Source organism: Natrix helvetica (genome assembly GCF_964273705.1).
Source record: "Natrix helvetica genome assembly, chromosome: 6".
In the NCBI taxonomy this organism is placed as follows: domain Eukaryota; kingdom Metazoa; phylum Chordata; class Lepidosauria; order Squamata; family Natricidae; genus Natrix; species Natrix helvetica.
This window is the reverse complement of record NC_138553.1, coordinates 516,945-528,669: the sequence shown is the minus strand read 5'-3', so window position 1 is coordinate 528,669 and position 11,725 is coordinate 516,945. Positions and strand designations below refer to the sequence as shown.

The window sequence follows — 11,725 nt, the reverse complement described above, 5'->3', positions numbered from 1 at the left end:
AGGTTTTGAAGACAAAAATCCTTCCCAGTTAACTTTCCCTTTCCTGTTTCCCCACCCCCACCCCCCGGGCTGTCTCCCGCTTGTCCAGTTCCCATTCGAAGGAGTGGCTCTGGTAGCTCTCCCTGCGCAGGAGGGCCAGGTCTCGGGCGTTGGTTCCGTTTCCCAGGCCCCTGACCTCTGGATGGGGAGCCATGTCTCGGGTGGCACTAAGCTTCCTTAGTTCCTCTCTAGCTGCTCTCAAGGCACAGCAGGCAGAAGGCAGCCCTGGCTCCCCCTCCGCCCCAAAATTGGTTTGACCTTCCTTTGGATGACTGGGAGGGGGGGGATGAAAGGGAGGGGGGACACCCTAACTTTATGGCCAGGGGGACTTTTACAGTCACGGGGAAAGCAGCATCTTGCCCTTCCAGCCACCCTTCCCCAAATTTGGACCCCTTCATCTGTGGGGGAGCCTCGCTCAACCTCTGCCTCCAAAGCCAAGCCCCCTCCTGGCCCCCAAATTCTTTCTTCCCCCCTCATCTTCTGGGATGCTCTGGATGAAGCCTCATCACCAATGTCACCCCCACCCAAAAGCAGACCCTGGAGGGGGGGGTGCCACCTTGGTGGGTACCTGACACCTACTCTGGGCAAGTGAGGGACCCCTGATGCTGGGGTGCTTGGTGTGGGACCCCAGTCCACTCAGAAGGCTCCCCCTCAACAGTTGATGTACCATATCCCGGTGATGGGGAGAGGCTGGTAAGAGTAGGGGGCTATTAGAGCCCCCCCTCCCCCTCTTGGCTGTGCTCATAGACATCTAGCAGTCAGCTGCCCTCGGGTGCTTGTGCTTTTCCCTCCCCTCTGGGGGGGGGGGAGGGTTCTGCTCCAGGCGCCCCTGGGCCCAGGCACGGGGGGGGGGCTTTTCGGCGTCGGCCCTCCCCGCCTCCTCTGCAAGCGGGCTCCACTCCTGGGTCGGGTCCAGCCGGCAGCTTTATTTATCCCTTTCGCGCTTTGGCCCCGCCAGTCGCTTCTCGTCCTGCTTGGGCGGCGGCGGCGTGTCCGGGCGGCCGTGCGCCCGAGCCGGGGTCCCGCCCCGGCCCGGCCCGGCCTATTTCCAGCCGGCGGCGGCGAGGCTGCTGAGGCGGCAGAGGGGCTGCAGCCAGGTGGGCGTCTCCTGCTGCCAGAGCCCGTGGGTCCTCCGATCCATCCAGGGCGCCAGCTCCACGTCCGAGTCGGCAGGCCGGGCGTCCAAGCGGCACTTTCGCGGCTCGGTCCTGGGCAGCCGGCCCTTGCAACGGGCGCACACCAGCGGCGGAGGCAGGTCGTAGTACAGAACTGCCGGGCAGAGGAGGGGCCGGTGGGTGAGTGGCTGGGTCGGGGTGCCCCCGGGTGGCCGCCTTGTGCCACTGCAGGGCCGCTCCCGCCCTTCTTGCTCCGGCATTCGGGCCAAAAATCTCCCTGCTCCGCCGCCCGCCTGTCCCGTCGCCTGGACGCCTGTCGGGCGGCGCTCACCTTTAATGTCGCTGGAGAGGCCCGACGTGTCCTCCAGGCTCTGCTGCTGCGCTTGGAAGGAGACTCTGGCGCAGGAGGAGAGGCCGGTCAGGAAGGGACCCTCCGCAAGTCCCCCCCACCCCACCTCCGCCCGGCCCTGGTTGTGGCGGATTGCCCCGGGAGCTTTCAGGGGTGAAAGGGAGCCTGCGCCGTCGCTTCCTTCGCCAAAGCACGTCCTGGGGGGTGTCGTGACTCTCACCCAGCCCCCCATGCCTCCTTCCCAGGCCCATGGCCGGCCCTTCTCAGACGGCGGCTCCTCTCCTGGCAAGCGACCCTGTCCCGTCCCGTCCCCCCGCCCCCCAAGCATGTAAATTCAGATTAAAGCAACCTTGGTAATAAGGATAAATAAAAGCCTCCGGTGAAGGAAGGGCTGTCCTCCTGCGTCTGTTTGGAGGCCCCCAACCCCTAGGGGTCCGTGGCTGCCCCGTCAAACCACTCTGGCTCTCAGCCTGAATGAAGCAGCCTTGCAGAGCCTGCCTCAGCTCCCCAGGTGGTTCACCCAGGTGGCGGAGGAAATGATAAGCAGACTTCAGCCCCAAATTAGGAGAGAAGCCGATGCAAATCAGAGGTTTGACCCTGACCCAAACAGACGGGGGAGAGGGAGGGGAGGGGGGGCTGATTGATCTGCCCACTTACCTCCGAGGCTTTTCCTGGTTTTGCTTGGGACTTGGGGAGAACTGGGGGGGGCTACCCGACACCTTCCTGCTCACTCTCTTGATCACCCCTGCGCTCCTCATCACCGTGTCCGAGTGCTGCGGGTGGGGGAGAGGCTGATATTAGATGGAGACCCCCAAATTCCATGAGCCCAGAGAGGAGCAACCAACATCCTGCTCCCCCAGAGGCTACAGACCCCCCGCCCTGCTTCAGTTCCATCCCTGTGGGATGGGAAGAAAGAGAACAGCGAGGCTCAGGCTTCTTTGCACCATAACTAGCTTCAGCTACAGTGGGTGGGTGGGTGGGTGTCTTGGTCTTGGCTCAGCAGGCTGCCCCATGAAGGAGATGGGGAACCAGCTGAGGGAGGGGTGCTATCCATGGAATATTTGTAGCTCGGGTTTGAACTGTGGAAGTCCTTGGTGCTCTCTGAGCTTGGTGGTTTTCTTGCAGACATTTCATGACCCAACTAAGGAACATCATCAGTGCTTGGAGGAATCAAGAAACTACCAACTCAAAGCAACTGCCTAATAAAGGAACAACCAAGAACACTTCCAACAACACCCACAGGATAAGTGGTATGTAAGGCAATCCCCACTCCCTTTTTTAGCACTGATGATATTACGTAGTTGGGTTATGAAGAGTCTGCAAAAACCCACCAAGCTCAGAGAGCACCAAGGACACACACACCCAATTGCTGCCATGCCTGCAAGAGGAGTGTAGATTGGCTGGGCAAGAGAGATCCCTTCTGATTGTCTCTGAAATCCAAAGCCTGCGTGAAGCCAGGGGCAGAGGGGCATCTGGCTGGCCTCGAGGCCATCCTCCTCCTGCCCCGGGTTCCTTGAAAGCCACCCACAGCCTGCAGGGGTGTTGCCAGAGCTGCTTCTCACAGCAGCCACTGAACCCGGCTGCACCGCCTCCCCAGAACCAAGCAGCCTTTCAGCAGAGTATCAGTGCCACTTCATAAAGCCTCCGTGAGGCCGGACCTGGAATTCCACATCCAGTTTTGGGTCGCCACGTTACAAAAAAGACGTTGAGACTTTGGAAAAAGTGGAAAGAAGAGCAACTAAGATGATTGAAGACCTGGAGACCAAAACGTACGAAGAACGGTTGCAGGTTTTGGGGTTGGCCAGTCTAGAGAAAAGAAGGGCTAAGGGGGAACATAACAGCAGCATTCCAGTATTTGAGGGGTTGCCTCAAAGAAGAGGGAGTCAATCTCTTCTCCAAAGCACCAGAAGGCAGGACAAAAAGCAATGGATGGAAACTAACCAAGGAGAGAAGCAAGCCGGAATTGAGGAGGAACTTCCTAAAAGTGAGGACAGTTCACCAGTGGAACAGAGGTTGTGGGGGCTGCATCCCTGGAGCTTTTTAAGAAGAGCGGACAGCCATTTGACTCAAATGAGACCTCCAAGGTCCCTCCTAGCTCTACTCTGGTTGGGGTTGAGGAGGCTGCCTACCTCCACCAAGGGACCGATGCTGGAGACGCTGCTGCTATGGCTGGAGACCAGGCAGTGGTGGATGGGGATGGCCGGGTCCTTGGTAGTGGTGGAGAGGCCGTTCTGCAGGATGTTTGACAGGCGGCTCCAGAGCCCAAAGACGGCCTCTGGGTGTTCGTGGTGCAGCTGCAGGTAATACACCGTCTTGGTCACCGTCTGGAGACGCAAAATGCGCTGGCTGGCGCTGTGGACAGAGAGCCGGACGTAGCGGAGGGGGAGCAGCCTGGGCAAAGCAAGGGAGGCAGTCAGGGACAGGCTGGGCCAGCAGCTCCAGTAGAGGTGGGCGGGCGGGGCTGGGAGGTGGGCAAGGGCCCCTGGGGTGGGTCTGGGGGACTCAACATCCAGCAACTCTGGAGAAGGCTTGGCTGCCCCCTTTCAAGCAAGCCCCCCCCCCCCTGAACCCCTCCCATCTCAAAAATCTGCTCCCTGCAGCCGGTTCGTTTTTTTTATATAAAATCCCAGGAAAGGATTCCTGGAATAAACCCTGATCCAGGTAACCCTGAGCAAGCATGTCACCCAAGCACAGCCGATGTCGGGCATCAGCCCCAGAATGCGCCTGCAGCTGCAGAGGACTTGAGGTGGCCCAAAACAGGGCTCTGGGTCCACACCCTCCCAGCCCTTGAGGTGCAGGTCTGACGCAACCTGGGATTACACTGAGGGGAGGATTTGCACAACATTGGGGGGTGGGGGTCCTGTTCACATGATCGCACTCCTCTTTGACCAAACTAGCAGGGGGCCGTTTCTGGCTCAGGGTATTGGGGGCCCCCAGTGTCCCCTCAAAGGTTGCGCAAAAGGTGCTGCCGCATGACCCATTCAGGAGGTCCCAAGGAATACCTAGCACTGGGAAGGCCCCCTAGGCCTCTGCCATCCTGACCCACCCAGGCAGGGACAGGCCCGGCCCAATGCCTCCCTCCTGATCCTGGGCCCACGTCACCTGGTCAGGTCCATTTGCGACAGCCGGGGACTCCCCGCGTGGACCCTCTGAAGTGGGGCCCGTTGGTTCGCCATCAGGAGCACGTTGGGCAGAGGGAGGCAGGGATCCGAGGAGGTCACTGCCAGAGTCACAATGGTGGGTGTGTGGGTGATGCCTATCCATTTCCCCTTCTTTGTGACCTGTGGGAACCGTTCCCCGCCCACCCGAGACCCCCGGGTTAATTGAAGGGCCACACCCCTTCTGATTAATCCAGATAAATCCAGCCAGCCCCTTGTTCCCACCAGGTGGCGCAGCGACCCTCCCCACTCGACCTTCCCAGGGGTGTGCTCAGCAGAAGGGGTGACCAGCTGCGCCACCCTCTCTGCCCAAAGATGAAGGCAGAAGGCTAAGGGGGCGTCTTGGGCTCCGCCCCCAGCCCAGCCTGCCTCCTAGGCCTGTGCAGGACCAGGGAAAGGGGCTCCCTCCACTAACCCACCCGCCCCACAAACCTGAATGAAGTTGCTCTCAAAGACTGCTGAGTTGGGGAAGAGATTGTAATCTGGGGATCGGATCAGCTGGCAGAGCAGCCCCCCCTCCAAGCCGAGTGCCCTGCCAGCGTCTGGGTTGCTGCCAGTGAAGAGCCCACTAGCCATGAGGCGTAGGGCGGCTGGGCTCAAGGAGCCAGGCATACCCAGGCCCTCCCTTAGCTGGCCAGGCAGCAGCGGCCAGCACTGACTCAGCGAGGGGGGGGCAGCTGGCTCAGCAGTGCGTGGAACAGGTCAGAGCAGAGCTGTGTGCATCACAGTGGCATTGGGGTGCCACCTGGAAGAAGCTGTGATGTCACACTGGCAGTGGAAGGGCTGGCTCCATTGAGATGGCAGCAGAGCCCAGAGCCCAGCCTGGAGCACTGAAGACTGCCAGCCTGGCATGGATTGGATTGCCCTTAGAATTCCCCAAGTGGCAGGGAAGGCCGATGGCTCACCATCCCCCCCCCCCTTAACAGGCCCCTAATGCCGTGTGACGTTTTATGGGCATCCACAGACATCCTGGCAGTTTGTAACGGCTGCGTTTACACAACAGGTTAACCCTAAACTCGGGTCCATAAAAGATGAATTCTGTGCTCAGAAGGCGATCAGGTTCAGGACTTTGTGCCCAGGAGGGAAGGGAGCGCGAGGATCTGGACCAGGGGTCTCTAACCCCCAGGCCACGGCCAAGTGCTGGGCTGTGGCCTGGTTGGAGCCGGCCCAGGGAAGTGAGTGCACACCCGTGACACCCTCCCCCTCCCCCTTGCCTCGGGTCAGAAAGACGGGAGATGGCTCAGATAGAGAGATGGGGAATTCTGGGAGTTGAAGTCCACAAGTCTTCAATGTGCCAAGGCTGGAGACCCCTGATCTAGATTGACTCCGAGAGACCCTTTCTTCAGCTTCTTCTGGCCGAGAGGGCGAACCCACAGCCTCTGTAGGGAGACCCCTCCCCTCTAGTGTAGGCCTTGGCTACAAGGAGTTTCTCTGTAGATTTGGGCAATCACCTATGATTGTAACCTTTGGGAAGAGGGAGGGGGAAACGGCTCAGTTATTGACTGTATGTTTCTAGGGCCCCTCCTTCTCAGGGGCTCTAGGGGGCCCTCAGCTAAAGTACCCTACAAATCCAGAACTCCAAATAACAACAATCTCAACAGCACCATCATATATATATATATATTTTAAAAAGCTTAAAAGATATGTGTCCCCCAACATTCCTCACATGCCTTCCTAGATGGAAAAAACAGGTCTTAACTTTTGGAAAAGAGCCACAAGCTGAGTGATGGGGAATCTCCATAGACACCGCTCCCATGGGTTTCCTCATGGCTTGACCCCAGAGCCAGGCTGCACATCCAGTCTCCCTCTCATGGCCCATTCACAGGGTCCACAGACAAGACCTGTACAATGACAATAAAGAGTATCCTACACTAAAGGGGCAGGCAGCATTGGTCCCTGGGGTCCCAGGCTCAGTCGGTGACAAACCCAAACCCCACCCGCTTCCAGGGCGGAAGGGTCAAACTCCCGTGTCACCAGCAGGAGCAGCCAGCGCCTTGTGGGCCCAGCTCACCAATGAGACCCTCCCCTCTTCTGGGTGGGGTGGCCCCCCTTCCAGGTGCTCTGTGGACGAGTGGGGCCACCAGCCTTTTAATTTCATTTATTCAATTTATTTAGCCTCCCATCTCAATCAGTGGTTCCAAAATGTTTTTTTAAAAAAATATTTTAAACACAATAGTGAAAACAAAGCCAAGGGACGGGGCCCTTGACCGGGGCTGAGGCCAGGGTTTAAGAGCTCCTTGACCAATGAGATTGAATCCGTGTTCCCGCCGGAACAGAGGACCTTGGTGGAAACCACTGTAACAGTTGCTAATATCTAACCCTTACGAAAGGCCAGCAGGGCTGGGACCAAGCTGAACCTCTGGAGGAGACTCCGCAGAGCAGGGGCACAGCAGAGGAGGCTCCTAGTTCCTGCCAGCCTACTCCGTTCCCTTCAATCTTCACACTATTCCTGCCCCTTAAATGCAGGCACCCCTTGACTTAACAACCGTTGGTTTAGTGGCTGTTCAATCAGCAATGGTGGGATTCACATTTTTTTACTACCAGTTCTGTGGCAGGGGGAGGATACTGCAAAGTCCCCATTCCCTCCCCATCAGCTGGGACTCAAGAGGCAGAGAACAGAGGGGAGGGTGGGGCCAGCCAGGGGTGATATTTGCCGGTTCTCCGAACTACTCAAACTTCCACTACCGCTTCTCCAGAACCGGTCAGAACCTGCTGAATTCCACCTCTGGTTCAATGTTACAACAGCACTGAAAAAAGTGACTTATGGCCATTTTTCACACACGAGACCATTGCCCGTCCCTGTGGTCATGCGATCAACATTCAAACACTTGGCAGCTAGTATGCATTGATGACCCTCGGTGGCGCAGTGTTTAGTGTGCAGTACTGCAGGCTCCTGCTGCTGATTGCCGGCTGACTGCAATTTGGCAGATCGAATCCCACCAGGCTCCAGGTTGACGCAGCCTTCCGTCCTTCCGAGGTGGGTCAAATGAGGACCCAGATGGTTGGGGACCAAGAGGCTGACTCTGTCAACCGCTTAGAGAGGGCTGGGAAGCACCGCAAAGCAGGATATGAGTCTAAGGGCTGTTGCTATCACAGCTTCAGTGTCCTGGTGGGGGGGGGGGTTGTCAAGTGATCCCCTTTTGTGACCTTTTGATAGAAAAGTCAATGGAGAAGCCAGATTTACTTAACAACCGTATTACTAACTTAACTGCAGTGATTCATTTACTAGCTGTGGCAATAAAATGGGGCAAAAATCACTTAACAACTGTCTCGCTTAGCAAGAGAAATGGCGGGCTCCATTGTGGCCATACATCAAGGAATGCCTGCACCCCAAATCATCTCACCGAAGATAAGCATTGCTGGCCACCAACGCGGGCAGTCCGGACCGTGAGGAAGGGGAAATCAGGGAAAGGGCTGGAGACCCCAAATCAGCTGCTCCCTGGCCAAAAAGAGACAGTGGCTGCCCCAGCAGCACAGCCCCCCTGAACAAACTCTAACACTAACAAACACTCTCCTCTGACAATGGGGGGGGGGGGTGTCTCTGTGCCCCGTCCAAGGTTTCTGGTTCTTCCTGTCTGGCCTCAATCTCCTGACCGCAAATCAGAAGCCAGGTGGCCATTCATGCTCATCAAAGGGCTTTTTGGGCTGCTCCCTGTTCCCCTCCCCCGGAAGCTGGAATCCGATAAGGGCTGAATTCAATTAAACGGCTAGTTGACTATTTTCCTCGGGGCGTTTAGAATTATCCATAGTTTCCGCACTTCCCCTTGGCACCAGTTCTTAACCTTCGCAAATTGAGATCAGAAGATCTGCTGATGCCACCCAGAATGACTTCTCTCTGGCCACCTCCTCCTGAGGACATGGAACCACCAACCGTTTGGGGGTGCAGGGGGGGTCCCTCCTGGGTCGAAATCCAAGCTAAAGGGAGAGGTATTGCTGAGATATCTGCATGGTGTTCATCCCACAGCAGCGTTTCTCCATGAATTTGCCAAAAAGAAAATGCCAGCCCCCAATTATGTGGCCCACACGAGAGTTTGCTGCTCCACAAGCCACGTTCCGCTTCATCCAAACGAAGTCTAAGTCCCGCTTGACTGTTTTGAGAAGCCTGCTCAAGCCTGCCACCTGCTGTAGATCAGCTGCCATCGCAGGTGGGAGGTTCTGCGCTGTGACCACAGGAAGACCAAGAGTTTGGGGGGGGCAGCTCAGGAGTGGGTCCTTGGCTTCCCCCCTCCTCTACTGGCCCCCCAGGTCCTGCTCTTTCCCCTTTGCTCTGGGGATGCAACCGGGGGCTCCAAGTGAGTTCCAGGTCAGCCCTGCAGCCAAGAAAGTCTGCCTTGTCTTGAGGGCCCCACCACCAGGCCCAGCAGAGAACCAACCATGGGGAGGTGAACTCAGCCCCCCCCCCGACTCCTCCGTCTCCTGCACCCACACCGTCTGAAGGGGGCAGTTTACTTGAACACACAATGCTCAATGAAATATTTAACTATGTTTAATGGATAATCAGTGACTTTATTCCTAATTGTAAAAACCGTTGCACAAAAACTTGTAACCAAACGACATGCTTGATGAAATTGTGTGTTTTTTTTCTTTTTTCCCCTCCTTGCTCTTGTTCTGTATGTGTTGTTTTGTCTTTTTCAAAGAAAAAATAAAATAAAATTTATTTTAAAAAAAGGAAGGGGGCAGTTTGATTATGGGCAGTCTCTCGAGTCCCCTGCTTGCCTTTGGCAGGGGGTGGGGGCTTCAGGAAGCAGCCCGTCTTTTGGCTCTGAGCCTTTTTATTGGATTGTGGACCCTGGGGAGGACAAAAGTGCCAGACTCCTCTATTTCCTCCCCCCCCCAGCCTCTCCCTTCCTTCCTCCCTCTCTCTTCCTCCTCCTCCTTTCTCTTTCTCTCTCTGTTCTCTCACTCTCACAGACACCAAGAGGCAGAGGAAACCATTAGGGGCAGACTTGCTCTGTTCCAGATCAGATGCCAGGAGTGGGAGCAGTCCTGCTCCTTTTCCAGGGCTGCTGGGGAAAGTCTCCCCAAGGGTGGCTGCCCCCCAAGGGCTCTGGGCCTGCAGAAGGAAGGCTACCTTTTGCCTGTAAACCCTTCCCCCCCCCATCATCACGTGGGCAGAGAGCCTGGTGGCCCTTTTGCAGGGGACCCCTCTGGACTGGCCAAGGCACAGGACAGAGTGCCCAAGGCCCTGCCTTCAGCTGGAGAAGGAGAAGCAGGGAGCATCCTTGGCCCTCTTCCCCGGGACTTCAGCATCCACTGCCACCCAGGGATGCCTCCAACCTGAGACTGTCAAAAGGCCCCACCTGGCAAGAGAGAAAGTTGAGAAACACCCCCCTCCCCCAGCCGTTTGTTTCTTTGTTTAACGTAAATGTTAGCACATCCCACTCAGCATACAAACATGGCCACAATTACCAATTTAAATAGCAATCTAAAAACAGCCAAATAAATATGACCAACACCCCCCCACGCCCCAATTGTGAGAAGGCTCACTTGACCACCTGCAACCCACATGGCAGCTTTTTGTGGGGTTCCTGAGGCTGATGAAAAGGACAAATGAACGTTGGGGGGGGGGGGGCTCCTGTAAAAGGCCAAAGGCAGGAGGGGGGGCGGGAGCAGACCCCAGGGGGCTTCTGATCCTGAGGCAGCTTGGCAGCTCAGGCAGACCCGGAGGCTGCCGGATTTCCCAATTCTCACAGTCCGGGTATTAACTCCCCCCCTTTTTTTTTTTTAATGCTGGGCGCAAGGAAAGCCCCGCAAGGCTCCAGCGCAGCTTTCTGGACCTTCCTCACCCCCAAAGCGCAGCTCCCACAGAAAGCCCGAAGAGAAGCCTGCTCCAATGCCCCGGCCGCCCCATCTGGGCTCCAGGCGCCAGAGTCCCGCGCTAGAGGCTGGCCGAGCCAGGCAGAGGAGTCGCGAGAGCGTTGAGTGGGGGGTCCGGGCTCCCCTCCTCCCGCACCCACGGCCTTGCCGCTGGCGGGAATGCTCGGAGCCCCGGACTTCGCCGGGCTGCTACTAGAGCCCGGCTGCCTCCCAACCAGACGGCCGTTCAGCCTCCCTATTTGTCAGGCGGGCGCGGGGTCAAAAGATTTGCTGGCGGGCGGGCAGGAGAGGGTGTCCGGGCCGACAGAGAGACCGGCCCTTCCCGCTCTCCGCCGACGAGGCGCTTTGGGGCGGCCGGCCATCCAGTTGAGCTTAGGGGTTACCCGGGGTTTGCAGGGGGACAACATTATTTCAAGCAACGGGTTAGAGATTCGTTCTGGAGATGTTCGTTGCGGAGCGCAAGCGAAGGAAGCGGACAAACAGTTCAGCCCCCTCTTCCCCGGGCAGCCCTACAAGCGCGGGAAACCCAGGAGGCCCCACAAACGGCCCGGGTGCTTGGGGGCGAAACGGGGAGCAGGGAGACTCTGCCGGCCTCCTGCTGCCTGCCCGGGAGGCAGGGGGGCGACGGACGACCTTGGTGCCCTACCGCGAAACTTGGCAAGAGGAAGCGAAAGGGCGCGCGGGGGCGAAATCCCCGGGCTGGAAGCGAGGCTGACGCGCCTTAAACAGCAGCCTGGCACCTGCCGGGGGCAGCTGGCTCGGGCATCGAGGAGGCGCTCAGGGCGCCGCGGCCTTGGGACTCTGGGCGGCGTGGAAGGAATAAAATCTCCGCGGGGCGAGGATAGTAATCGTCATAATAATCGGTCCTATAGCAACATTTCTCCCGGCTTCAAAATCGGGCGGAGGGGGGGGGCTGCCCTCACTAAGTGACCCGAGAGCCCTCGGGGTTTCCAGGCAAGGCAGGAAGGGCCTCCGGTGGGAAAGGAGCGCCCGAGCTCAGGCCAGAGAGGCTTCGCACTTTGTCCATGCTCAGAGGGCTACCTGTTGTTCGCCCCACCCGGGGCGCGAGAGCCGGTCTGGCGGGTGGCCAGCGCTGCCTCTAGCCGGACCGAATTGAGCCCGGAAGCCCCTCTCCCTCCGTTGCCGGCCCGGGAGGTGGACCGCGGGGCGGGGCGGGGTGGGGCCGGGCGCGGAAACCCTCCGGGACGCTCCCGCCCAGCGTCACGCCTATCGGAGCGCGTCTCCCG

General features: G+C 58.2%; 1 protein-coding gene across 1 annotated transcript; it reads right to left on the bottom strand.

Annotated features, from left to right (window-relative positions):
* LOC309394923 (Golgi-associated RAB2 interactor protein 1B-like) lies at window positions 1-4,771 on the bottom strand. The gene is made up of 5 exons (XM_081958637.1): window positions 4,606-4,771; window positions 3,633-3,894; window positions 2,161-2,276; window positions 1,486-1,550; window positions 1-1,308 (listed from the first exon to the last, which is right to left on the bottom strand). Exons 1-5 carry the CDS (start codon window positions 4,677-4,679, stop codon window positions 1,082-1,084), a joined length of 744 nt encoding a protein of 247 aa, XP_081814763.1. The 5' UTR covers window positions 4,680-4,771; the 3' UTR covers window positions 1-1,081.
* Between the last annotated feature and the right edge of the window lie 6,954 nt (window positions 4,772-11,725).